The sequence below is a fragment of the Podarcis tiliguerta genome, assembly GCF_965153285.1.
Source record: "Podarcis tiliguerta genome assembly, chromosome: 16".
In the NCBI taxonomy this organism is placed as follows: Eukaryota; Metazoa; Chordata; class Lepidosauria; order Squamata; family Lacertidae; genus Podarcis; species Podarcis tiliguerta.
This window is the reverse complement of record NC_139549.1, coordinates 16156888-16183892: the sequence shown is the minus strand read 5'-3', so window position 1 is coordinate 16183892 and position 27005 is coordinate 16156888. Positions and strand designations below refer to the sequence as shown.

Genomic DNA, 27005 nt, shown 5'->3' with positions numbered 1-27005 from the left:
CCCATTGGCCCCTTAAAAATAGAACCTGCGTCATCCGCTTAAGGGATGATGTCATCTCCACTGGCCATCCGAGGAGGAGGGAGGAGGAGGAGGAGAAGTGAGGAAGGAAAGAGCTGCGGTGGCTGGAGAGCGAGGCCTGCCTTGCCCTATCAGGGCAGAAGCCCAGGCGCGCTCCAGACACGGCTGGGCTGCCTCCGCGCTCCCTGCAAGGAGGGGGGTGTTGCAAAAGCCCTGGGAGGTCACCTGCGCTGTCCCCATTGCATTGCACCACGGGGGAGGGCAGAGCCCCTGCTTTGCCCGCTGGCGTCTCCAGGCAGGGTTGGGAGATTGTCCCCTGCCAGTCAGTGCAGACGGCACTGAGCTAGACGGATTAGCGGTCTGACTCGGTATAAGGCAGCTTCCTACACCCACAATGCAAGGTTGGCTGGGCCTCCCAACCCAGAGCTTTCACTGCTCTTCTTTTCTTTTCTTTTGCGCGATGGAGTTGGTCTTTAATTGTACCCGTTCGATGTTTTTCCCCCCCTTTGAGATCTCGCCGCTGCTTCCTGTTACTTGGAAGAGGAGAATAATAACCTCCACCGCCCCCCCCCCCGATGCACCACTCTTAATCGCATCGACGCTACACATTTTATTAAGGCCAGCCGTTTAATTGACATTGACGCTGACCTTTGCAGGGGAACAGGGAAGAAACAGGTGGATTGACGCTCGCGCCGCTCTTTTTGCGGGCAGGTGATTGCTGTTAAGCGCGCGCGCGCGCGCACCCATCTCATCTGCAAATATATATATATGTTGAGCGCAAGGATTAATGCAAGGGAGCACTTGCTTGCCTGTGCATTTAAGCTGTTGCAGCCTCCCCTCCTCGTGGCGGCTGCGGCTGTCCGAGCCGCTCTCCGGGGGAAGAGTTGAGTTGCGAGATGAGCGATAATGGGCCCATTAATCCATTTAGGCGCTGGCGATTAGCGCTGTCTCATAACAGGCCTGGGAAGGGAGGCAGGCCAGAGGGGAAGTACAAGAGAGTGCTGCTTGGCATCACCCTTGTGGATTTTCTCCCCACGGTGATTCCCATCTTGCAGGTGGAGGAGGTTAGGCAGGCAGCCAGATCCTGTGCATCAGTCCTTTTGCCCAAGGAAGACTGGCTTTGCCTAACACCGCAGCCTTTATTTATATAGCTATCATTCATTTGGATCAGCAGTTCCCAAACTTTTGAGGGCCGCTATGCCTTTGGTTCCATAAACTCATCCCCAATGCTTCCTCCCCTATAAAAAGCATTATTCAAAATATCTTTGCACAACCAGCTAAGGAAGATTATAACACAGTAAAATTCAAAGCAGTAACAATTAATTGCATATTTATTTAACATCCAAATAAAACTCTTTGCTTTAGTGAATTCAACAAAATTTATGAACTTGATCCAGTGAGACCTGCTTTTCAAAGTCTGACAGTCTCTTACACCTCCACACCCCCCACTACCCCCTTGCCTCTTACTGCCCACCTAAGTAATCCTACCCCCCCCCCCAGCACTACTGCCCACTTTGGGAACCACTGATTAAGAATTTTAAACAAATGTAAAGACCACAGCAATTAGCCATCAAAGCAGTGGACAGGGTAGAAACAATGAAATGCAGGAATAGAAGCTCTAAGAAGAATAAAATCAGTTGAGCAAAAGAACATGGGTAGGCAACCTAAGGCCCAGGGGCTGGATGTGACCCATTTGCTTTCTAAAACCGGCCCGAGGACAGTTTGTTTTCACATGAGCAGAATGTGTCCTTTTATTTAAAATGCATCTCTTGGTTATTTGTGGGGCCTGCCTGGTGTTTTTACATGAGTAGAATATGTGGTTTTATTTAAAATGCATCTCTGGGTTTTTTGTGGGGCATAGGAATTCGTTCATTATTATTTTTTCAAAATATAGTCTGGCCCACCACATGGTCTGAGGGACGGTGGACCGGCCCATGACTGAAAAAGGTTGCTGACCCCTGCTCTAGAACACTAAAACCACCCAAACAAACTCTAAAAGCAGAAGCATTTGATCAGCAGTTTCCACTCGGCCTCCTCAGCTTGCAGAACTGGCACTGTTACAGGTGCTACATAATACTCATTCCACATTTGTAAGAAATCGATCTTTTAGTGCAGCAGCACCTACACTTTGGAACTCCCTGCCTATTGACGTCAGGAAGGCTCCTTTGCCACACTCTTTTTGGCACCTGCCAAGCTTGCCCAGACACAGTAGAATGTTGAAGTGTGTTTTAATTTTTTAGTTCCTCGCTGATTTCAATGGTTTTTTAAAAATGTTTTAAATAGCTGTTTTTGACTGTTCTTACTGGTAATGTTATTGGTTTGTTCTTTTGTGTAAACTGCTCTGAAGGGGTCTTCTTTCTTTCTTTTTTTACAATGAAGCAGTATATGAATTTTATGCCTAGGTTACACACCTCACGTAAAGCCCTTCCAGAACAAAACAAAAATGCCTTTGAACGGGGCCCAAGTACAGGGCGTCTCCTAGAGGACTGCAGTGGCCCTTTTTCCTTTGAGAGATCGAAAGTAAATGCTGTTATACCAATTTGTGGGGCAACCACAGTTGTAGGAGAGTTGTCCAAAAATCACCTGGCGACCAGGGCTGCTGGCTGCCAAAGGCTGCAGAACAGGTAGGTCAGTGTGGAGACAGACGGGCCTCCAGGTACCCTGGTCATAAGAGCATAGGAAGAGCCTGCTGGATCAGGCCAATGGTCCATCTAGCCCAGCATCCTGTTCACAGAGTGGCCAGCCAGATGCTCTTAATGGGAAACTTACATGCAGGCTTTGAGCGTGAGAGCCCTCTCCCCTCCTGCAGTCTCCAGCATTGCTACCTCCAACCATAGAGGCAGAGCCCACCATCATGGTTAATTCGCCCCCTCCATGAATTTGTCCAGTCGCTTTCAAGCCTCACACACTCCACCTTCATTTCAAAGGACAGGTGGGCACAGAGATCAAAGGGACAGAGACAGTTTGGGAATCTGGAGACTGCCTCTCCTATCTGCCTTAAAGCCATACAAGCCTCTATAACAACCTGAGTTGCACCTTGTCTTCCAACCCCTTGGCAACCCATCTTTCTCCTGGCTGCTGATGTCTGCCCCCTCCAAGTGTGCTCCCTTTGCCATCTCCTTCTGAGCAGCTGTGGTTTGGGCCCAAAGAGACAGGGCAGGCGAGTGGGCATCTTGCCCGAAGGTGCTTGAGAACCTGGAGCCAGCCCTGTTCAGCTGAGCAATAGCTGGCTGCTAGCATATCATAATCTCCCTCCCGCTGCACCCGCTCACATCCTCTGCGTCGGTGGCTTTGTCCTTCCTCCTTAACTGAACTCATTAGGCATCTCACAGGAAGAAGAGTTGCCCTATGGAGCAACTCCAGGGCAAGCCGGGGATGAATCTGGCAGAACTTGCAGGCTCCCTGGGCGCTGACCCGTGGGCAGAGATGACGAAACTTTGAGGTTGGAACGTGCAAGAGAAAAGGCCCTGGCTCACCCCAGAGTCTGCTCTGGATTCCAAGAAGCCATCTGCAGGTTCATAGTGTGATAGATACATAGAATTGTAGAGTTGGAAAGGACTCTGGTACCAACTCCCTGCAATGCAGGAATATGCAGCTGTCCCATACGGGGATCGAACTTGCAACCTTGGTGTTACCAGCACCATGCTCTAACCAACTGAGCTATTCAGGCACATCCAGAATGACTTAAGAAGAGCCTGCAGGGTCAGGCCTAGCAGCCACCTAGTCTAATGTCCTGTTCTCACCCAGGTCTCCCAGGTCCAGCATTCTAACCGCTATATTATATTTTAACACCTTGTGACTTATAACTGGAAGCGGCATTGATCCTGTTTTTTGCAAATGTTCCTTTGCAGTATATATGGCAAATCTTTTAAAATGAAACAGTGCCCTTTGCACGCACTCAGAGGCAATTTTTATTCATGTCCAGCTCCAGCACCAGTACTAAACACTTGGTTTGAGTCCAGGTAATCCTGACTCAAACCAAGTGTATGTGTGTATGCGGAGTGTCTAGCTATTTGTCACTGCACTCCTCAAATTGTGCAACAGAAACAAGCTCTGCATCATCACATGCCTGGAGGAGAGACCTGGAGGAAATCGCCCCCATTGGAGAAGCAGGACAGGGTGTGTGCCATTGTTTGTTTGTGAGAGAGGGACAGAAGCAGTTTCTAGGAATTTGCAGCCCAGTGGCCATGATTCAGGGCACAGGGGAAGAGGGGCAATGGCCTCGTGCCTGGCAGGAAATAAGATGGTTAAATCATGAATCATTAACTATTTGTGTATTGCTCTTTCTTCCTCAGACGTAAGTAGGTCAATCTTTTGGGAGGGGGCAGGACCAAATAATGCACCCTCAGTTTATTGTGTCTTTATATTGATTAACTGGGGGAACCCTTGCATAATGTGCCTGTGTCTGTGGGGTGATTGAGGGGAGAATCCCTCTAAGCTGCCTCTCCAGTCAGAAAGAAAACAGGGAGTTGCGGGGATGGGGGGGCTTTAACAGGGGTGGGACAAGGAATCTCTTCTTCTTTAGCTCCAGTATGGGAATGTAATGAGACCCACACACTGCCAAATGCATTTGAATCAGAGCCAGCCCTATCATTAGGTATGAGGTATCTAACCTTGGGCAACTGATTCTGAGAATCCTGGAAGGGCAGCAAGTTCTTTTTACCTCAGTCACATAGTATTATGCTTGCGGGATTTTCTGCATCATGTGGCAAAACAGCTTGCTGCTGGTCCTGGACGTGATGCCTTGGGGAAGGAAATTTGTTCCTCTCTTCATATGATACATTTAAAGTGCTAGGATACCCAATTTAAACTGCCATGGCATCTTCCCCCAAAGAATCCTGGGAGCTGTAGTATGGTAAAGGTGCTGAAATTTGTTAGGAAGCCACCATTCTACAATTCCCATAATGCCTTGTGTAGAGGAATGGATTGCTAACCACTCTGGGAATTAGACTTATAGAATCATAGAATTGTGGAGTTGGAAGGGACCCTGTGGATTCCAGTCCAACCCCCTGCAATGCAGGAATATTATTTACCTATCCAATTATTTACCTATCCAACCAACTGAGCTATCCTACCATGAACATGTACCGTATTTTTCGCTCTATAAGACGCACCTAGATTTTAAGAGGAGGAAAACAAGAAAAAAATATTCTGAATCAAATGTTGTTGAAGAAGCTTTGCGCGGCTATCCCTGAAGCCAGAACAGCAAGAGGGATTGCTGCGCAGCGATCCCTCTTGCTGTTCTGGCTTCAGCGATAGCTGCGCAGCCTGCATTTGCTCCATAAGACGCACACACATTTCCCCTTACTTTTTAGGAGGGAAAAAGTGCGTCTTATAGAGCGAAAAATATGGTAGTTCCGGGGGTGGGATAGGGGGTCTCTTAAGAAATCTCACCACACCCTTAACAAACAACAGCCCCCAGAATTCTTTGGAGGAAGGCATGGCTGTTTAAAGTGGTATCATGGTGCTTTCAATGCTTGATGTGAATGTGGCCATTGGGTTGTGCTAGACAACCCTTGGGGTCCCTTCCAACTCTACAATTTTACTCTAGTTGCATCTTTCTCAGCAACTGGGCACTGCATGCTGCTGCAGACCAGGAAGAGAGCAGGTATCTGTTCACACATACACACCCATGCGCACAGTCCTAGCCACAGCCACCCCAATGGTCTGGTGGTGACTGATTAACCCACCTCCCCAACCTCCCTCCACATCCTTCCTCCTGGCATAAAAGGGCACCCTGCGCTTGAGACAAAGGTAACGCCAAGAGGAAGGATGTCTCCTGCCAAAGGTCTGCGTCGCCTCTCCCTCTGCCCCAAGGGCCCCGTAGCTGCTATCCCCTTTGGGGACCTGCTGGAGAAAGTGGGCAGCATGGGCCCCTTCCAGTTCTTTTCCGTCCTGCTGCTCACCTTGCCAGTCCTGCTCCTCGCCAGTCACAACCTGGTGCAGAACTTCAGCGCCGCCTCCCCGGAGCACCGATGTCGCCTGCCGTCGCCGGCCAACACCTCCCATCACGGTCACCCTCTCCTTCTGGACCAGAGCGTTTGGCCGGACAGATGCCACCGCTTTGCCGTCAGGCTGGCCCTTGACGCCAACGGCTCCCTGAGCCAGGATAGGGACCCTGAGCTGGAGCCATGCCAGGATGGCTGGCAGTATGACCGCAGCACCTTCACCTCCACCATCGTCACTGAGGTATGAATAACATTAACACCCTTCCTCCAAAGAGGCGGGGTAACACACCTGGCTTCTCCCCACTTTTTATGCTCACAACAGCCCTCTGAGGTAAGGGACGCGGGTGGCGCTGCGGGTAAAAGCCTCAGCGCCTAGGACTTGCCGATTGAAAGGTTGGCGGTTCGAATCCCTGCGGCGGGGTGCGCCCCCGTCGTTCGGTCCCAGTGCCTGCCAAACTAGCAGTTCGAAAGCACCCCCGGGTGCAAGTAGATAAATAGGGACCGCTTACTAGCGGGAAGGTAAACAGCGTTCCGTGTGCTGCGCTGGCTCGCCAGATGCAGCTTGTCACGCTGGCCACGTGACCCGGAAGTGTCTGCGGACAGCACTGGCTCCCGGCCTCTAGAGTGAGATGAGCGCACAACCCTAGAGTCTGTCAAGACTGGCCTGTACGGGCAGGGGTACCTAAAGCCCTCTGAGGTAAGTTAAGTGGAGAGAGAGGATGGCTCAAGTGAACGCCATGGTTCCATGGAGATTTGAAACCAATGGGAGAGTTAGTGGTGGTGTGGTGGTTAGAGTGCCAGGCTAGGACCTGGGAAAGATCAGGGTTCAAATCCCCACTTGGCCGTGAAGCTCACCGGGTGACTTCAGGCCAGTCCCTGCCCTTCAGCCTAACCTACCTCAGAGGGAGGCTGTTGCAAGGATTAAATGAGGACAGAATGGGGAGGAGAAGTATGTGGGCCACTTTGAGCTCCTTAAACAATATGGGATAGAATCAGAGAGTTGGGACCCTGAGGGTCATCTAGTCCAACCCACTGCAATGCAGGAATTTCGACATGCAGCTCCCTATCCAATTTGAAACCATGCCGGACCCTGCTTAGCTTTGCGAATAGGATAGCAATTTTATTGCTGTGCCACTATATAAATAAATAGCCCCAGGCCTCCCTGTCTAACCCAACACTCACTTTGGACCCCCAGGCAAAACCCAGTTCCAAATGACAAATATGGGTGGCCTCAAAACATGTCACAGGGAGACTGCAGGGAGGGTGACAACAGACAAGGAGGGAAGGCTATCAGATGCCAAGGCAGCCTGGCAGCCCATCTTGGAGGCAGCTTTGAAATGACCCAGGAGGCGATGCACCTGTTTACCCTGGCCTTTGACACCAGTGTTTTGTTTGTTTTATTTCATTTTTATCCCACAATTTTTAACTAAGGAGCTCATATTGGCAATCGGGGGTCCCCTCCCCTCATTTAATCCCCCACAACAGCAACCCTGTGAGCTAGGTGTCTGCCTTCCATCAGGGTCACACACTCAGTAAACTTCACAGCCCAAGTGGGGATATGAACCCCTGTCTCTTCCAAGTCCTAGTCCAACACTCTAACCACTACACCACCCTGCCTTCAGGACCCACCCTATTACAGTATTGTGAATGCAATGTGCTTTAACTGTTTTTCATTCTGAGTTTTAAATTGTTGCAACCCTCTCTGGGACTTGGTGAAGGGCAAATAATAATAATAATAATAATAATAATAATGGGTACTTGAGTGGGGTCCCCCCCCCCAGTCTCTACCCACTCCCCTCCATTGCATGCTGCCCACAAGGACCAGTTTGACACCTCATGTTTCACTGATCTCCCCCTCCCCAAAGGCTGCCTCACTAAATCTGTCTCCCTCTCTCTTCCCTGCAGTGGGATCTGGTCTGTCACCTACAACCCCTCAAGAGCCTGGCTCAGTCCCTCTTCATGGGAGGGGTCCTGGTGGGAGCCTTCATCTTTGGAGACCTCTCCGACAGGTAAGAAGCCAGCCTGCTTGCCTCACCTTGTTCTTCAACTGGGTGGTCCCATCTCCCTCAAAAACCCTAACCTCTCCTTCTGGATCTGTCAGCTTGAATAATCGTAACACACACACAAAATCCTTACCTCTCCCGGACTCAAAGAGACCATTCAGCTGACGGTCAACAGCTCCTAGCCACAACGGCTATCCTCTGCCTCCACCGTGGAGGCAGCAATGCTTCTGAATCCCAGTTGCTGGAAACAGCAGGAGGGGAGAGTTGCTCCTGTGTTCGAATCCTGCTTGAGGTTTTCCCAGTGAGGCCACTGGCCACTGGTCAGATCCATCAGGTTCTTCTTGTGTTCCTACAAGTCTCTCTCTCTCCCAGACATTGGCCCTTTGGATCCAGCTTGCTCCCCATAACACTCCGAATCACAATCTGTGTCAGAGGTGGGGAACTGGTGTGTTTCTGGATTGCAGGTCCCATTGTTGTTCTCTGTGGGTCTAGGGCTGGTGGGAGTTGGGGTGCAGGCACACCCAGAGGGCCACAGGCTCCCTAGTGGCATCAATAACCCAGCAATGGGAATCCTGCAGCCTTGCTCGATGGGCCTGTAATTGATTCACAAGCCTCACTTAATCATTACTGTATTAGGTTGACAGGAAGAGCAGAACAATGCGAAACCTGCAACTGGGTCATTTAAGGCCAAAGGCCTATCTAGTCCCACATGCTGCTCCCACCAGGGCCAGTCAGGTGCCTTAGGGAGTGTGATCCACAGGGCCGGCCCAAGAAATGATGCTGCCTAAGACCAGGGACAAGATGGCTCCTCCTCTTCTTCCAGGAACAAAAGCTAAGCAGGCTGCCAGCTGCCAGTCAACTTCCTCCAGTATACCAGAGGGCTGGTGACAACGACCATGTTCACACACCATGCCTATAAAGAGCTATCCTGCCACTTTGAACAGTTATGGCTTCCCCCAGAGAATTATGGGAGCTGTGATTGGCTAAGGGTGCTGAGAGTTGCTAGGAAACCTCTACTCCCCTCCCAGAACTACAATTCCCAGAGTCCGCCGTGAAGAGGGATTGGATGTTAAAACCACTCTGGGAACTGTAGTTCTGTGAGGGGGATGGTGGTGGGGTTTCTTCCTGTCAGCAGCAACCTGTCAGCACCCTTCGTAAACTACAGCTCCCAGGATTCTTTGGGGGTAGTAGCCCTGACTGCTTAAAAGTGGCACAACAGTGCTTTAAATGTATGGTATGGATGTGGCCTAGCTTCAGGGTTCAGAACAGGCATACAGTGGTACCTTGGCTTACATACGCTTCAGGTTACATACGTTTCAGGTTACAGACTCCGCTAACCCAGAAATAGTGCTTCAGGTTAAGAACTTTGCTTGAGGATAAGAACAGAAATCGGGCTCCGGTGGCGCGGCAACAGCAGAAAGCCCCATTAGCTAAAGTGGTGCTTCAGATTAAGAACAGTTTCAGGTTAAGAACGGACCTCCGGAACGAATTAAGTACTTAACCCGAGGTACCACTGTATACTGCTCTGCCCACTCCCCCCCCCCAAGTATGGACCACCTGAGGCAGCAGGGCTCTTCCTAATGTTGAACTGTGTTTACTTGAAAATGGAAGTGGAAGGTACCAATTCCACAGCCTATGCCAGAGGAGGAGAGGGGAGGACCGAGCACACAAGGCCTGTCACAACCCATCCCTCGTAGTCATACGAACCCTCCTAATATTATTTATTTATTGAGAGTATTTATACCCCACTGTTCAGCCAAAAAGGCTCCCAGTACATGCTACTGTTTAAATGCAATCAGTCTCTGCTCTGGCAGGCTTACAATAAATAAAAAAAGACAGGGCACACAAGGGAAGGGGGAAAGGGAGGGAAGAGGAAAAAATCAAGCTCAGGCACAGTTGTTCTTCTAATGACCAGCTAGAACAGTTCAGCAACTTCCCACATGCTGCCTACAAGGCATTTCTCAGAGCTGACCATTGACATCTTGGCTGTACAGGTTTGGGCGCCGTCTGATCCTCATCTGGTCGCTGCTGCTGGTCGCTGTCACGGGGACAGGGGCTGCCTTCTCTGCCACCTTTGCCACCTACTGCATCTTCCGCTTCCTAAGCGGCGTGGGCATCTCTGGCTTCCTGCTGAACTACGTCTGCCTCAGTGAGTGCCACTGGTTGTGCCCTGGAGACAACCTGGGATGATGGTAGAGGGGATGGAGAAGAACACCCTCCCTGCTCTGAGGAAAAGGCCTTTGCTGAAGCTGGTCTTTGCTTCAGGGGTGGGGGAAATCTCCCATGGGTGCCCCTAGCATTTCCCCATTGCTCTCTCCACAGCTGCTCAGCTCTCTGGGGTCAAGGGCAGAGGAGGGTCTTCTCCATCACTTTTGTCACCTGATACTTTTATTAAATGTCAGGGATTGAAACTGAGGCCTTGCCTGTGCAGAGCAATTGCCGCTTCCCATAATGTTTGTCCATCTTGAGATAGCCAGTGTGGTGTAGTCATTAGAGTGTCAGACTAAAACCTGGGAGACCTGGGTTCAAATCCTCACTCAGCCATGAGGCTCACTGGGTGTGACTTTGGGGGCCACTCACGGCTTCTCTCATCCCAACCTACCTTGCAGTGCTGTTGTGGGGATTAAATGAGGAGAGGGAGAACAGTGTGTACCACCTTGAGCTTTGATAACAACAACAACAAGAACAAATTTGTAGACACCCTATACCCTCAGGTCTCAGGGCATCTTACAAGATAAAATCACAATATAAAAACACAAAATACATAATCAAAATAAAAACAACCCCCCCCCCAACACATTTTAAAAGGGCATTGGATATGTGATATAAATGCAATACGTAATAATAATAAACCTGTTAAAAAAACTCCACCAAACCAATATTCTCCATGTATAAGCACACAGCTAGAGACATTGTTGAACCGCCTTGGTTCCTCCAGGTCCAGCTCCGTATTCAGACTTTGGGATTTCCTGTTCTCCCTTCCCCAGGCCTGGAGTGGGTGCCCACCAAGCATCGTGCCACGGTGGTGGCCACACAGAGTTACAGCAGCACAGCTGGGCAGGTGCTCCTTGCCGGCCTGGCCTATGGCCTCCGCGACTGGCGCTGGCTGCAGCTGGCCATCTCCGCCCCGTTTTTTGTCTTCTTCGCCTACTCTTGGTGAGTTTGGGGTCCCAACCCCTGTAGCTGAAATGGAGAAGGGGAATGAAGAGCAAAAGAGCACAGGAGCTAGGCCGTATCAACAGAAATCGAATGTCCAGATCAAGGGAAGTCATATTACCACTTATTCTGCCTTGGTCAGACCCCACCTGGAGTCCTGTGTCCAGTTCTAGGCACCACAATTTGAGAAGGATGTTGACAAGATAGAAGGTGTGCAGAGGAGGGCGACCAAGATAACAAATGGTCTGAAAACTAAGCCTTAATGGAGGAGAACGGTTAAGTGAGTTGGGCGTGTTTAGCCTGGAGGAGAGGAGATGGAGAGGCGATGGGATAGCCATCTTCAAATATCTGAAGGGCTGTCACACAGAAAGTGGGGAAGGCTTTTTTTCTGCTGTCAATACATATAGATGGCCAGTTTCAAGCAAGTCCTGGGATTCTTCCTCAGGTGGCTACCAGAATCAGCCCGGTGGCTCCTTATGAACAATGAGCGGGAGGCCGCCCTCCGCAACCTGAAGCGTGTGGCCAAGATCAATGGGAAGGCGGCTACAGGGGAGGCCGTGGTTCTGGAGGTGAGTGAAGACCCTTGGTCATCTTTGGTTGCAGTATGACCCACCGCCAAGGGTCAGTCTGGCAGCTGAGCGTTCGTGGGTCCTGGTGGAAATACGTTTTGGGCACACATCCTACTGTGTTAGTGGCACACAACATTTGTGTGTGGCTTTGGCAGCTACTGGGCACCATACTCAGAAATGCAGTGGACGCACCTTCCAAGAACAGCCTTGGGTCCCAGACCATTGTCTTAAGCTCGCTGGGGATGAACGTTTTTGTAGTCCAACCACATCTGGGAACCCAAGGCTGAAGATGAACACTGGCCTAGGAGATGGGAAAGTGGAGAGGGGAAGATCAAAGATCACCCCATAGATCTTTAGTTGCTGACAGTCCTGAAAAGTGGGGCAGGGTCACTGAGAGTGGGCTTGGGCCCTAGTGAATGTTTTCCAAGGTCCGCCAGCAAGGTTGGACCAACTAAGAATCTTTACAGGGGATAGAAAATAAAATGTGTGTTCACAGTTTTTATGATAATACTTATTGTTACATGCCTCCTCAAGCCCTCAGCAGTGTGAGCACTGCTGGATTTACGTATACGCTAAACAAGCTATAGCTTAGGGCCCCACTCTCTTGCCCCCCCCCCCATATACTTCTTCATAATTGCATTTCACTATTAATATACTTCTTCTTAATTGTATTTCAGTTCAACAATCACTTTGATAAAATACAGATTTTGTTATATTCAAATGGCTTTAGATACCTATTTGGTCCATAAATTGCCATATAGCATATACTCAACACAAAAAGAGCAACAATTTGTTGTTGACAAAGGACAGATGTACATATAAAGGGCCCCATTACCTTCAGTAGCTTAGGGCCTCATCAAACCTAAATCCGGCCCTGGATGGGTGTGAGATTCAGGGCTATTGGTCCTTACCCAGGGTTCATTTTTCCCTTGGAAATGAGGCACAACAGAAACTGTGGTGTCTCAGCCATGACATCCTCTTCCCCCTGGCACTGAGATTTCTTGCCTTCCTTTCCTCCTCAGATGTTGGAGACCGAAGTGGTGAACAGCACTTCAAAGAGGGGCTCCCACTCCTGCTTGGACCTCTTCCGCACTCCGACCCTGAGACGCATCTCTTGCTGCCTCATGTTGATAAGGTACCCCAAGAGGCTCCCAGAATGGGCTGGGGCAAAAAAAACAACAACAGGTGGGGTAGGGGGCAGAAGCAGCTACAGAAGAGGGGTGGGCAGCCTCAGGCCATGTGTAGGCATCAGGACTCCCCCTCTCCCAGCTTGAATATGTCCCTGTTCTGTGATGATGCCTTTTACATCCATGGATGGAGAAATGGGAGGAACCTCTGGTCTTGGCATGGCTGCAATGCAGCCCCCTATACAAAAATAATATGGGACGTGGGTGGCGCTGTGGGTTAAAGCCTCAGCACCTAGGACTTGCCGATCGAAAGGTCGGCGGTTTGAATCCCCGAGGCGGGGTGCGCTCCCGTCGTTTGGTCCCAGCGCCTGCCAACCTAGCAGTTCGAAAGCACCCCCGGGTGCAAGTAGATAAATAGGGACCGCTTACTAGCGGGAAGGTAAACGGCGTTCCGTGTGCTGCGCTGGCTCGCCAGATGCAGCTTGTCACGCTGGCCACATGACCCGGAAGTGTCTGCAGACAGCACTGGCTCCCGGCCTTTAGAGTGAGATGAGCGCACAACCCTAGAGTCTGGCAAGACTGGCCCGTACGTACAGGGGTACCTTTACCTTTACCTTTATACAAAAATAATAGCCACATCCAACTGACCTGCCCACTTTTGCCTCTAGCCCTGCCTACAAACAAACTGCATGTGGACCCCAAAGGGGTGCTTACAGGGGGATGCAGACCTTGGGAGGTCCTCCACCACTGATGTAGAATGAGAGGACTAGACCTCCCAAAGGTCCACTGCATGTCTCCTGCGACTCTGCCAGAATGCTGTCTTATCTCAATGCAAGGGGTGAGCCTCCTTCTGACCCCCTCCCTCCTCCTCCCCACACAGCTTCTCCATCAACCTAGCCTACTTTGGCCTCTCCATGGACCTCTCTGTCTTTGGCCTGGATGTCTTTGTGGTCCAGCTCTTCTTCGGGACCATTGACCTGCTGGCCAAGATGGGCTGCGCCCTTTTGCTGGCATTCTTCGGCCGAAGAACCATCCAGAGCCTCTCCCTCATCCTGGCTGGAGTTTTCCTCTTGCTCACCCTCGCGGTACCCTCTGGTAAGGAGCAACCTGTGGCTGAAGGGGCTGGGTGTGAGCCCCCCCCAAATGACCCTTGGGGAGGCCTCTTCTGGAGCAGTCAGTTCACAGCTGAGAGATGTTCCAGGACAGGATGCTGCAGCAAGAGCCTCTGAAAAACCATGGGGTTGGCTTTCCCACCCTGTGCAAGCTGGGGGGACAGAGATTTGGCTACCAGAGAGTGGGGTTAGGGGTCTGGGGTGGGGGTCCGTGTGCCCACCGCTACCACACCGTACAATTGGGATGTGTCTTCCTGTGAGGATGGAGCAAGAATTCTGACTCACTTGATTCGGATTCCTGTGGGGGTCCCTTCCAACTCTAGAATCATGATTCTAACCTATTTTTCCTCTTCTCCCCCCTATTTGTTTCTAGAAATGTTGACAGGCCGCCTGGCCCTTGTGGTGCTGGGGAAAGGCTGCCTGGCGGCCTCCTCCATGTGCCTGTATCTCTATGGCGGGGAGCTTTTCCCAACTGTCGTGAGGTGAGCTCAGCACTGGGCAAGGATGAAAAACGTGTGTGCATGGGTGAACTGGATCTTGACCCTGGGAAATTGTGGCTGCCCCTTAGAATCTGCTCCTACTCCCTGTTTTATTAGAGTATCAGCCTTGGTCAGGGGAGGCCCCTCCTCAAACCTCCACACAGCCTTCCTGGGTGACCTTGGGTTAATCGCCACATCTCAGCCTAATGTACCTCACAAAGGACAAAAGACACGTGGAAGAGAACCATGTGTGCTACCTTTAGATTCTTGGAGGAGAGGAGAGGAAATGTACCCAGCATTTTCTTGAGTAAAAAACGACAGCGGGGTACTGGTACTCAGATATTGACAAAAACCAAGGGTGCCACCATAAAATGGCTGCCACGGGCAGCAAAAAAAGAGACACAGGGACACAAAGTGGTGTTGTCCAAACCCCTGAAATCGGATAGGTTTGTATGAATGCTGGTACTCTGTACAGTTCTGAATACTGGCAGAAAAAAGGCCTTTGATGTATTAAAAAACAATTTAAATCATAATTTTATTATTTGTACCCCGCTCATCTGGCTGGGTTGCCCCAGCCACTCTGGGCAGCTTCTGACATGTAGAAAAACATCAAACATTAAAAACTTCCCTATACAGGGATGCCTTCAGATGCCTTCTAAAAGTTGTATATAATAATAATAATAATAATAATAATAATAATAATAATAATATCAGGGGTAAGATGGAGAATCCATAAAATGGGATGTTACTCAACCCTAGCCTTGAGAAAGTGTTGGTTGTTTTTATTTTTATTACATATTTTGTGGTTTCATATCTTGATTTTGTTCTGTTACACCCCCGGGTATACGGCGGTATATAAATTCTAATCATCATCATCATCAAATTCTGATATGTGCATGTCAAAGCATTGCAGGCAGAGAGCCTCAAGTCCCAGGAGAGGCGGGTGCTCTGTCAGATCTTACCCCTGCTCTTTTCCTTGGCAGGCAAACAGGCACCAGCTTCACCATGGTGATGGCCCGTCTGGGTGGCATCGTAGCCCCAGGGGTGTTGACGGCCGGCGACTTCCAGCCCTTCTTGCCCCTGGTGATATTTGGCATCACTCCCATAGTCTCCGGCCTTGCCGCTGGTTTCCTTCCCGAGATACACAACCTCCCCCTCCTGGATACGGTAGAAGAAGTGGAAGAAAGGTGGGTCTTGTTTTCTTTCCTCTAGGTTTGTGTGGGGGTGTCTAGTGCCACCACCTACTTCTTCCCATAAACTCCCCTCTACCCTACCCTAGGCAGAAAGCATTATTCAGAATAGCCGACCCCGTAAAGAAGATAGCAACGCAATAAAATTCAAAGTAGTAACAATTGCACGTTTATTCAAAATCCAATTAAAATTATTTGGTTTAATTAATTCAACAAAATGGATGGACTTGATCCAGTGATGCCAACTTTTTGAAATCTGATACTTGCCTCCTGCGCCTCACCCCCCACTGCCCTCTTAGTGCCTCCCTAGGTAATTCCACTGCCCCCCAGCAGTTTCATGGAGGACAGACCTGTTAATGGCTGCAAGCCATGATGTCTCAGCTCTGTCTCCACAATCAAGAGGCAGCAATGCTTTTGAGTCTGCTGGAAGCCACAGGAGGGGAGAAAGCTCTTGTGCTTGGATCCTGCTTGCAGGTTTCCCACGGGCATCTGGTGGGCTGCCGTGAGAACAGGATGCTGGACTAGATAGGCCCCCTTTGGCCAGATCCAGCAGGCTCTTAAGTTCTTAGTTTGAGAAAGAAAGAAAACCCAAGGCCATTGATATACAGTCCAAGACAATATCCTTTTACAGCAATAATTGTATCAATATACAGCCGGACAAAATGTTTCTCTGTGTATACTGTTAAACACTAATCAATTTCTCAAAAGCTTTCTACCCCCACACCTGTTCTCACAATCTTTCCCTTTCACCAACCACCACACCTTTAATAGGGTTTTATTCTTTCTTTGTTACACATCCTTATGCACAACAGCCAGTATTAGCCAAACACACCAGTCTTAGTAACAATCATAATAGCAGCCGACAACAAATAATCATCATCATCAAAGCCCCTCTCCCTTCTTCCTATGGTGGAGAAAGCTTGTTGTTTTATCAGCCTTGAACATCCAATCTGGAGGAAGAGTCCTATGTGACACAAAAGCTGGTGCTCTGCACTTCAATGAGCAGTTAATGGGAATAAAATGTGCTATCTCGCCTCCCTCCCGTTCCCCACAGCTGCTTCTGTGGGGCCAAATGCAGCTGCTTTGGTCTCTTCCGATTTTCCGATCACATGCTCTTTCCTGTCTCATTTCAAAATGATTCTCTCTCCCTCTCCCCGCGCCTCACTTTAACATCCTTCCTTCATGCGGATCGAGCTCAGCTCTGTTCATATTCTATTCCCTTCCCAAAAGGCTGCATTTTCCCATCTCCTCTTCCTCTAACCAATAGGAGTATCTGCTTTTAATACTGTTGAATGTCATGTTCCTAGAGCCAGACGGAAACCCAAAGCAGTTCTCAAGGAGACGCAGGAGAAGAGCAGGGCTCAAGTCGTCTGGTCGACATACTTCTGAGCTTCAGATGTACGAGAAACAGGATCATTCTCTGGGAGCCAGCCTGGGCAGGCAGAGCAACATTCCTTACTGGAGCTCAGCCTCTTTTGAGGGACTCTGTAGTGCATGGGACAATTAGGCTGTGGACATCCATATCCCAGAGAGAAATGGAACCTTGAGGAACACCTTCCTGCCTCCTTGCCCACCTGTGCAAGTGAGCTCACCGCCTGAGGCCCTCCTCCGAGTGCTTCCTCCATCTGAAGTGTGATGGGAGGCGACTGGAGGAAGGACCTTCTCAGTGATGGCCGCTCATTGATGGAATCCTCTCCCCAGGGAGGCCTGCCAAGCCCCTGCTTTGTAACCTTTGTGGTGCCAAGCAAATACCTCCCCAGAGAGCCAGTGTGGTGTAGTGGTTAAGAGCGGTAAACTCGTAATCTGGTGAACCGGGTTTGCGTCTCCGCTCTTCCACATGCAGCTGCTGTGTGACCTTGGGCTAGTCACACTTCTTTGAAGTTTCTCAGCCCCACTCACCTCACAGAGTGTTTGTTGTGGGAGAGGAAGGGAAAGGAGAATGTTAGCCGCTTTGAGACTCCTTCGGGTAGTGATAAAGCGGGATATCAAATCCAAACTCTTCTTCTTCTTTTTCACTCCAGCTTTTTAAAACTTTCAACGGTGATGCTATTGCTGCCAGTTTTATGGTTTGTATTTAAAGATAATAATGATTCAGCAAGCATCAAAGTGGGCACTCTGCCTTTCTCTCACATACACTCCCCTTGTCATAACCAGCCCTGCTTGACTATTTCTCCATCTTGGTTGCCAGACCACCTTTTTGTCGTTGGTTGGACAGAAAGTTGGATGTGGAAATTGCAGAGACTGGGATGAATTTTCTCAGTCTGGGATTCGAGAGACTGGTGGGATGGGAGGTGTGACCTATCCCCTAAACTGACAGATGGGTGGAAAGGCCGCTGGAACAACCCCAAGACTCTACACATACCTGCCTGTGGGAGACAAATCTCAGAGGAATACAAGAAGAGAGGCCTCCCCCCTGGGTTGACAGATTAGCCAGCCTTTCTTGACTTGCTTGCACGACTGCTCTGCACAGGGGCTTTGCTTCCAGAACAAGTCCTGAGCATTATTTATTTTGTGTCTATTGATAGTTGATTGTTAATAAATAAACAGTTGCATTTGTTACCTGGTGGTGATGCCGAGTTCTTGGGAAAGCATAAAATTGGGGAACTACAGAGCATTAGAGCTGAGAAACATTAAACACTGATGCTATTTCCACAATGGGCATTTGCCATGGAATAGTCACACTTTGTATACTCCCTTTTTACAGGGCATCTGCATGACATCATGAACAAAGCATATCCCTCTCACGTTTTCAGTTCTCCCTTCTCACTGAGCTCAGAAAATCTGACTAGTTATGGCCCACATAGATTGCTCTAGACATTTCTCTCTCTGTGGTCTGTTTCTTCTTTCTAGGAATCAGCTCTGTCACTTAACCCCTTCACTTTCCAAACAATATCAGGGCTCAGGGATTCATGACTGGGAGTACTTAACACAATGGTTGCCCAATGAAAATCAGGGTCCTCCCCCCCCCAACATTTGGGGCTGGGGAAATATTGGCTACAAAATGTTATTTGGGTTCCAGAAGTCTGGAAGCAGAGCTGCTATTCCATTTATAGTTTAAATCAGATTAGCAAGGATTAGGCGCTGCTAAATTGTGGTGTGTGAAAGGCTCCTTTGTAAGTTTCACCTGCTGAGCAGTATGAGTCCCTTATCTCAGGTGTCCTCAGTAAGACAGTACTGGAAGACAGTAGCCAAAGGTAGGAAAAGCAGAACCCTATTCATACCTCTAAACAAAAGAAAAAGAGGAGCTGCAGAACTGAAGGGAAGCACATGTACTCTGCCACTGGTCAGTGGCACAAAGCCCACGCAGAAGGCTGCTTCCCTCACTGCCCAGGAGGAACATTAAGGCAATGATGGGACCAGTAGGACCTCATCCACTAGCCAGAGAAGGAGCAGGGAGAAACTGGCCTCCCCTCTCCATACAATCCCTGCCACAAAGAACACTTACATCTAACACACATTTTCCTCTACCTTCCTTGTTCCTTGTATGTTTCTTCTATTAGACTGGGAGTCAGTAGCCGAGTCCTGTCTTGGCTTTTAATATCTGTAGAGAGCTTCAAAAATTTTAGGTGCTTTATAAAAATTAAATACTGCTATCACGGGGGGGGGGGGGGTTGGCTAACTGGAAAGCCAAATGGTGTCCTAATTCTGTGTTTGTCCCTAATTGCCTTGGGACAAAATCTAAGCAGAGTGGATCCTATTGATGTCCAAACAAGAAGTTTTATACAGTCTCATCAGGGTGATGATCCAAGGAATATGGGGACCAAAAAGCAAATCTGCAAGGTTAGATCTTCAGGAAGACATAGACAGAGCTCTGTCTGAGGCTTTATTTATTTTTAACATTCTAGAACCATTAATCCTTCTGAGAAATCCACTGAACCATGCCTATTATCCTTTCTAGGCCTGGTCTTAGCCCTCCCTGCTTGGTGCTGGTCAAAGATTTACTTGGGAAAGTTACCAGTCTGCTTAGAACCAGAGTAAACATGAGCTGAAGAACTGGAGGAGGGCCGAATCCGAGCTGGTGTCTCTCCTCTCCTGTGGGCTGCAGAGAACCTCTTTCCCAGTTGCCCAGGTCTTTGTCCAGCTGGTCAAGTTGACAGCCCTGGTGAACCTCATGGCGTCAGTACAGTGATCACTTACCTATCACCAATAAAAACTGGGGTAGGCTTGCCTAAATGAAAATGTTTTTAGCAGGCACTAAAAAGGGGACAGTGAAGGTGCCTGCTTGATATATCAATAGGCAGGGAGTTCCAGAGGGTTAGTGGTGCCACACTAAAAGACCGAGTTCTTTTAGTTCTGTGCCATGGACAGTCCTGCCAATTTAACAAGCTGAGTGGGCATATGTGGGGTTAGGCGATCTCACAAATAAACCGATGCCAAGTTGTTAAGGGCTTTATATATACAGATAGTAACACCTTGATCTAGGCCTAGCAGAACTTTAGAGCAGCAAGGGGAGTCTGCAAGATGAACTGAGCAAGCTGGGTGAGGAGCAACAGGAAAAGTAAGAGGCAACACTATAGAATTTTATAAAATCCTGCATGGAGAAAGGGGAGTGTTTTTTTCTAGGAAAAAAAAAGGTGCCTCTACTCACCATGAAGTTGTTACAGTAAGCGACACACTTTTAACATATCCTCTGATGTACCATCGTCTTTTCTAGATAGCTTCCTGCTTTTTGTATCAACTGCAGAATGATGGCCTTGTAGCAGCCATGGTGCCAAATATTTGGTAGGGTTGGACCGAGTAAGAGGTCCTCTCATCCTGATGAACATCAGTGATGAAGTTGTCTGTGTAAACAGAGACGATCTTGATGAAGTTACTGTAAGATTCACCTAAGAAAATCTTTTCACATTCACTTGAAGATATTAAAATTGTGCTTAAAGCGTGCTTTAGAGGAAGTAGTTCATCCAGGACTACATTTTCTTGAAGATATTCACGAAAGCCATGAATTGTTTCCGTTTCATCTAAGTGAAACTTTTGTGCTAGTTTTCTGATTTCAGTTTCACCAAAGGTTTTTTTTGCTTTCTAAGCCAATATTTGGAATTGAAAACCTTGGCACATCCAGGCAAATCAGCATCATCTCCTTCAAGTATACACTTTCTAAGAGTTTCTTTTAGACTTTCATAGATGAGTGATTAATGAGCTTAAAATTCATCTTGCTGTTGTATCTTGTAAACTCAAATCTTGGAAGAGACTTATTGGAGCCAAAATTTTGGGAAGAACTACGCGAACAATAACAATCAAAGTTGTTCTGTTACCCACAGCTGTCGATTCATCAATAATTAAGGACATTTTGTTCTTAAGAGTTCACTATGTTGCTTATTAATGTTTTTCTCATTTCATCTGCAATATGGTTTACAATATTGATGCAAGCATTTTTAGAATGAAGGATACACCCCATATCTAGGTCATTAAGTTCCTGTAACTTTATTTCATCTTCAAAGTTGTTAAATGTTTGATTTTCTTTGGCAACTTTATAAGCAGTTCAAAACACTTTTGCTGTTATGTCTTTATAACAAGAAAAATGTTTAAAATGTGATGTTTTAAAGGATCAGAAGTAGATTTAATACTTTCTGCTGCCTCTTCAACCTTCCTTCTTTTACTCACTGGTATAAAGTACCGTAATTACTTATTTTACTCATAATGAGTATACGAGCAGGTAGTAAATGGTCTATAGATGAAAATTAATCATAAGCACCATAAATTCTTGTGAAATTTAAATTTAAGTAGTGCCTCCTAAGAGACGCAGCTTGCTTCCTTCCCCAACTGCTGAACCTTCAAGAAAAAGCACTTTCCACTTACAAATTATAGGAGAAACGTAATCCAGAAATTCTGTCGTGATTCCAAATTGCTTACTTGAAAATTAACTCCCTCAAATTAAAAAGACACTTGGGAGGAAATACATTTACAATAGGGAGTACCCCCCACCTTTCATACGAAACAGGTAGGTCAAGGCTTCCCCACCCACCCCAGTCCTATTTATAAGGCATACTGTATTCTTTTTTTTACCCATGGTGCCACCACTACTGTTTGACAGGGGGAGCTATTTTATTGCTCTCTAACTTTCCTGGGGGAATTGAAATAAGGACACAGTCCTTCCCCCAGAAAACCTACACAATATTCCAGGAAGCTTCTAGTGCAGTGTTCCCCAAACTTGGGTCTCCAGCTGTTTTTGGACTACAACTCCCATCATCCCTAGCTAGCAAGACCAGTGATCCGGGATGATGGGAACTGTAGTCTTAAAACAACAACCCAACAACAGCTGGAGACCCAAGTTTGGGAAACACTGGGCTAGTGGCAACTGAAGAAACGCCACGTGGCTGCGGCACGGCTGCCTAACCCAAAGGGATCCTTTTAATGCGTCCCCTTCAAAAGGGCCCATTTCATAAACCTGATTCTTCCTTCCACGCTGCACCCCTTATTCTACACCCGCAAGCAAGAGGCAGCCTTCGTGTGACACCCCATTCCCTCACGTGACAGCTCCTGCTTTTTTTGGGGGGGGCGCAGAACCTACGCAATTGGTCAGTTAGTTAAATATTTTTATTTCCTTACTTGATGGGGAGGGACACAGCTTGCCCCCCTGCCCTGCCTGGCTTCCTCCTCAGCCCCCCCTCTAAATCAAGTGAGGAAGTAAAAATACTTAACTGACCAATTCCGTCGGTTCTGCGCCCCTCCCCCCCAAAAACCTATAAAGCCTGCCCCTCCCTAAAATAAATATCCTGGCTATGCCTACAGCCAAGAGGTGACCGGAGGCGATTGACAGAAACTCCCTCCCCCCAAGCGATGAATGAATCAATTTATTGCAGTTACAGATCAGAGATGCGGATTGTGATAGAGATGGCTGAGGCTTCTGTTTCCCGCGCTTTTTTAAAGCGCCAACTTCCTGTTTCCGGCCCATTTTCCTCCCCATGGCAAAATTTGACAGAAATGCCGCGGGGGGGGGGGGGGAATGGTGATAAGAGAAAAGCTTTCCTTCCTCTCTCGGAGCCCTAGAATTTGAGGACATCTAATGGCGCTGAAGCAATGATAAACCTAGACAGCATCTTAAAAAGCAGAGACATCACCTTACCAACAAAGGTCCGTATAGTTAAAGCTATGGTTTTCCCAGTAGTGATGTATGGAAGTGAGAGCTGGACCATAAAGAAGGCTGATCGCCGAAGAATTGATGCTTTTGAATTATGGTGCTGGAGGAGACTCCTGAGAGTCCCATGGACTGCAAGAAGATCAAACCTCTCCATTCTTAAGGAAATCAGCCCTGAGTGCTCACTGGAAGGACAGATCGTGAAGCTGAGGCTCCAATACTTTGGCCACCTCATGAGAAGAGAAGACTCCCTGGAAAAGACCCTGATGTTGGGAAAGATGGAGGGCGCAAGGAGAAGGGGACGACAGAGGACGAGATGGTTGGACGGTGTTCTCGAAGCTACGAACATGAGTCTGACCAAGCTGCGGGAGGCAGTGGAAGACAGGAGTGCCTGGCGTGCTCTGGTCCAGGGGGTCACGAAGAGTCGGACACGACTAAACAACAACAATGGCGCTGAATGTTGGAAGGTTCAGGGCAGAGAAAAGAAAGGCCTTCTCCACGCAGCGTATAGTTAAACTATGTTATACTGTATCTCTGCTTTGAGGGAGCAGCACACCAATATAAAGAAAAACCCTCACTGATTTTTACATCCTTTATGGATGTTAATACATACAGTATAGCGTGGGAAGTGTTCCCGGAAGTTGCCTATCCACAAAGCTGCGCGGGTTACTCTGTTCAGCTTCTCTTGTATAGAGATACAGGGGACTTATTTCGCGCTCGCGCATCTCCACAACGGGGACTTATATCACGCCCGGCGGGGGGTTGTGTGTTTTCCTTTCTTCCCCCTTCCGCGTCTTATCCCCGCCCCGAGCGCGACGTCATCCACCCCCCGCTGCTGCTCGGCGAGCCAATGAGACGAACGCAGGAGGGCGGCGGGGCCAATGAGCGCGCCGGGCCGCCAGCGGGGCCGGGCCTAGGGGGCCAAAGAAGCCGGGCGCGGAGCCGGGGCGTCAAGTGATCGTGGCGGCCGGGCGAGAGGCCGCCGGGGCCGGCCATGTCGCGATGGTTCTTCCCGTGGTCGAGCTCGATCAAGAAGCGCGCCTGCCGGTACCTGCTGCAGCACTACCTGGGACACTTCCTAGAGGAGCGGCTCGGGCTGGAGCAGCTCAGCCTCGACCTCTACGCTGGCGCTGGGAAGCTCAGCCGCATCCACCTCGACGTCTGGGTGAGGCTCACGAAGCACCAGGGAGGGTGGCTCGTCCGCCTCTGCCTCGAGCCCGGCCTTCTTGGGCCTCCCCACCCCCGGGAGTGGGAGGAAGGGCAGGCCAGGAAGGGTACCCCAGGCAGGCAGTCCCACCGGTAAAGCACTCCATCCCCTCACTCTTTGCAGGTGGCTGTGGCTGAGCGGAGGGCTGCCTCTTGCTCTCCAGTCGCAGTCGCCCCGCTTGTCACGGCCTACCTGGCTGTCCTTCCTCGGTCAGGCGTCCTCCTGTTATGAGTTATAAATATCTGCCCCATAATATGTCGTGCCAACTGGGCTTCCCAAGGAGAATAAGGTGGCATCGCTGGGGCACTTCCTCCTGCCCACAGGAAACCTCAGGTGAGATGGCTGGCCCAGGAGTTCACATGTCTCTCCAGCCTCCCATGTTATCCTCACAACAGCCCTGTAAGGCAGGTTAGGTGGAAGGTGTGTGCATTGGAGTAAGGCCACCTAGTGAGCTTTGTGCCTGGTTTGGGATTTGAATCTGGATCTTCCCAGTCCTAGCTAGACATTCAACATTACATTTTTAATGCTGACACCTGCCCTGGGACCTTAGGGTGAAGGGCAGGTAATTAATAAGAATACAACACCACCACACTGGCTTTCTGTAGAACACACTGAGCCTCTTCTTTAGTGGGCTCCAGGAAGCACCCCGCTAAAAGTGTGGGCTTTCCCTCCAGAGTTATGTTTGTTGCTCTAGCTGGGGTTGGGGTAGGTGTGGGGTGGAATGATGTTGGGAGCCAGCAGGGTTTTCTCTTTATTTTACTTGGGCCTAGTTTTGTTTTGCTATGTTGGTGAAAAAAAATACTTTCTCTTGAGCCTTAGTATAGTATGACAAGCTTCATATTTTTCAGTTCCTTGGGTCTAGAATTCTGTGCAAAATGGAAATTGTTATGAGTATTAATAATGCATTTGTTTGCCAAAAGCTTCTGTCATAATACATTTGATTAGAGTTAGACTATTAAGGTGCCACCAGCCATTGTTGCTGTTGTTGAGAGAGGGAGGGAGGGACTTCCTCTTAGAAGCACTTGAGTTCTCGATAAGGTAACTAACAGGTAGATCAACAACCAGTGTGAGCATTTCAACATGTAACCATTGTCTTGACAATGCCAGATTATCCTCTGAGTAGGAAGAGGGACAGCCTGCCTTACTGCACGGAGATTGTTGTTGTTATTATTACGTATTATTATTATTACAGTTACATAAGACAGTTAAAAACAACAAACATATTTAAAGCTAGACTAAAAGTTTAACAAAGTGATAATTACCCATTTACCCAGCTGGGAATGCTTGTTGAATGAAAATGTCTTCAACTCTTTCCAGAAATTGCAGATATAGTGGGTGCCTGTTGTACTTGGACAGGAATGGGATTTGTGGCTAGGGCAGTGGGGCATCTCTGGGCCCTCCCAGTAGCCTTGGACTCCTGACTCCCATCGCCAAAGCCAATGTCCAGGAATGATGTTGCAATCCAGACACATCTGGAAAGCCACATGCCGTGTCTCCTGTTCGGAGGTGCAGTGCTGGGGGGAGCGAATGCAAGCTGATGTCTTTTGCTGACCCTGGGCCCAGTGTCAGAGCTGGCCTTTCCCCACCACCCTTGCAGTGGGGCACTCTCCTGGAGGAATGTGCTCTGGGTTTCCTCTACAGGTTGTTGTTGTTGGGCTGAGCTTTTGCTAGGTTTTTCCTGCTGGTGGCTGAGCACAGCCAGCCTTTCCCTGCTTAGTGGCAATGGGGCAGCCTCCTGGCCTCTTTTCAGTGATGTCTGCCATTTGACCCTTTGATAACTGGGGATGGGGCTTAGGCAGATTGACGGCAGCTTGGTGGCCAGGCTCCTCCTTACCATGCCGAATCTCCCAGGTTCAATCCCTGGCATTTCCAGGTAGCGCCAGAAAAGACTCCTGTCTGATAGCCACCGCTTGTCCAGGTTGACAATGCTGTACTGTGCTTTGTGGACCAACACTCAGGCTTGGCATGAGGCAGCACCCTAATTGCCCCTCTCCACCTCCACTTCATCTTACCTTGTTGTAACCAGGTATCTTGGCCTGTAATGCAGCCCGCTTTGCTCCAGCCTTTGAAGAGGCATTTGGGGCTGGGGGCTGTGATGGAGGGCTTGGGATGAACAGTGGGTGCATGAGTGCAGATGACCCATCTTCTCAAGTGCTAAACAGGGGAAAGCTTGCGCTACAATAGGAAGCCCAGGTAAGGCAGCCACTAAAGGCAGGAATCCTAGAATGGCAACGTTGGAAGGGACCCCGAGGCTCATGTAGGTTGGCTTTTGACCAGCCTTCAGCCATTGTTTGCTCCCATCTCAGGCAAATGGGCATCTTGTTGGAAGCACATTGTGAGAACCGTCTCATTCTTTTTCAAATAAAAGGGAACATGTAAACAAGGAACTTAGTGTTTGGGACCTGCCTAAAAGGAAGCTCTGTATGCAGGCATTCCCTGGGAATTCTCTGCCAGTCTATGAAGCAGGCAAGGTGTGATCACTCCCCTTGAGACCCTTTGGCCATCTGGCTGTAGTTGCAGTCCTGATGGCAAATCAGTGGGTTTCCCCACCCCACATCTCCAAATGGGGAGGATGGTTGTTACTCCAGAACAAACAAGCCTCTGAAGTAGGCGGCTGTGGCTTGTCGTCGGCCTGTCTTGTGATGGAGTGGGGAGGTGGTGCTGTTCCCCAGGCTGTTGGTGCTGTGATCCACTACCCTGCTCTGGAGAAAGGCCAGCTGTCTATAATTATCCTCGCAAGTCACTGCCTCCTGCTCCCCTGCTGTCCTTTCACATCTTTCCCCCCCAGTTTCTCCCCATACCTCCTCCCCCCTGTTCTTAGCTTTTCTGCAAGAAGTGTAATAATATTATTTATTATTATTATTACAAGAATGTGCTGAAGGGAGCTTGCCTGACTCTTTTAGCCCAAGCAGAATTTGGGTGGCTTAGGGAGGCCTATTCCCCTTTGGGGCCCTCTTCCCACTTGCTTCACAGCCCTCCCTGCCCCATCTTCCTGCTAGGGTGCAATCTAGAATGAAGCCCCCTCCGCCTCTGCTTCAGTACAGGACACAGGGTTAGGGTGATGTGGATGCTCCCTGCTGGGGCAGTTTCCTCTGGTTCAGCGGCAATCCTGCAACCCTCA

The 27005-nt window shown here is 49.1% G+C and overlaps 2 protein-coding genes and 1 long non-coding RNA gene across 6 annotated transcripts in view; 2 read left to right on the top strand and 1 right to left on the bottom strand.

Annotated features, from left to right (window-relative positions):
* Window positions 1–78: 78 nt before the first annotated feature.
* Window positions 79–18161, top strand: LOC310666412 (solute carrier family 22 member 6-A-like). The gene is made up of 10 exons (XM_083417168.1): window positions 79–6207; window positions 7872–7975; window positions 9964–10118; window positions 10957–11125; window positions 11571–11694; window positions 12717–12829; window positions 13702–13916; window positions 14307–14415; window positions 15396–15599; window positions 16910–18161. The coding sequence occupies exons 1-10, from the start codon at window positions 5791–5793 to the stop codon at window positions 16989–16991; spliced, it is 1692 nt and encodes a 563-aa protein (XP_083273294.1). The 5' UTR covers window positions 79–5790; the 3' UTR covers window positions 16992–18161.
* Window positions 15636–24287, bottom strand: LOC310666443. 4 transcript variants are annotated; one of them, XR_014505916.1, is made up of 3 exons: window positions 21399–21895; window positions 20191–20383; window positions 15636–16166 (listed from the first exon to the last, which is right to left on the bottom strand). It is a non-coding gene; the product is annotated as an uncharacterized lncRNA (long non-coding RNA). The 4 variants fall into 4 exon arrangements; XR_014505913.1 differs by lacking the exon at window positions 21399–21895 and adding an exon at window positions 24077–24287 and having other exon boundaries at window positions 15637–16166; XR_014505915.1 differs by lacking the exon at window positions 21399–21895 and adding an exon at window positions 22330–23130 and having other exon boundaries at window positions 15637–16166.
* ATG2A (autophagy related 2A) overlaps window positions 23672–27005 on the top strand; it is a gene marked incomplete at its 5' end in the record, with an annotated part of 38534 nt that continues 35200 nt past the window's right edge. Inside the window, one exon of the mRNA XM_083417137.1 lies at window positions 23672–23842. Within this exon, the coding sequence (XP_083273263.1) occupies window positions 23672–23842 (171 nt within the window). The remainder of the gene's footprint in view (window positions 23843–27005) is intronic.

Excerpts from the sequence above, each read along its gene's own strand:
- LOC310666412 (XM_083417168.1), top strand. The coding sequence starts at position 5,791 with ATGTCTCCTGCCAAAGGTCTGCGTCGCCTCTCCCTCTGCCCCAAGGGC. Across the intron at positions 10,119-10,956 it reads GCTGAACTACGTCTGCCTCA|GCCTGGAGTGGGTGCCCACC; the intron begins GTGAGTGCCACT and ends TCCCTTCCCCAG. Across the intron at positions 11,695-12,716 it reads GGGAGGCCGTGGTTCTGGAG|ATGTTGGAGACCGAAGTGGT; the intron begins GTGAGTGAAGAC and ends TTTCCTCCTCAG.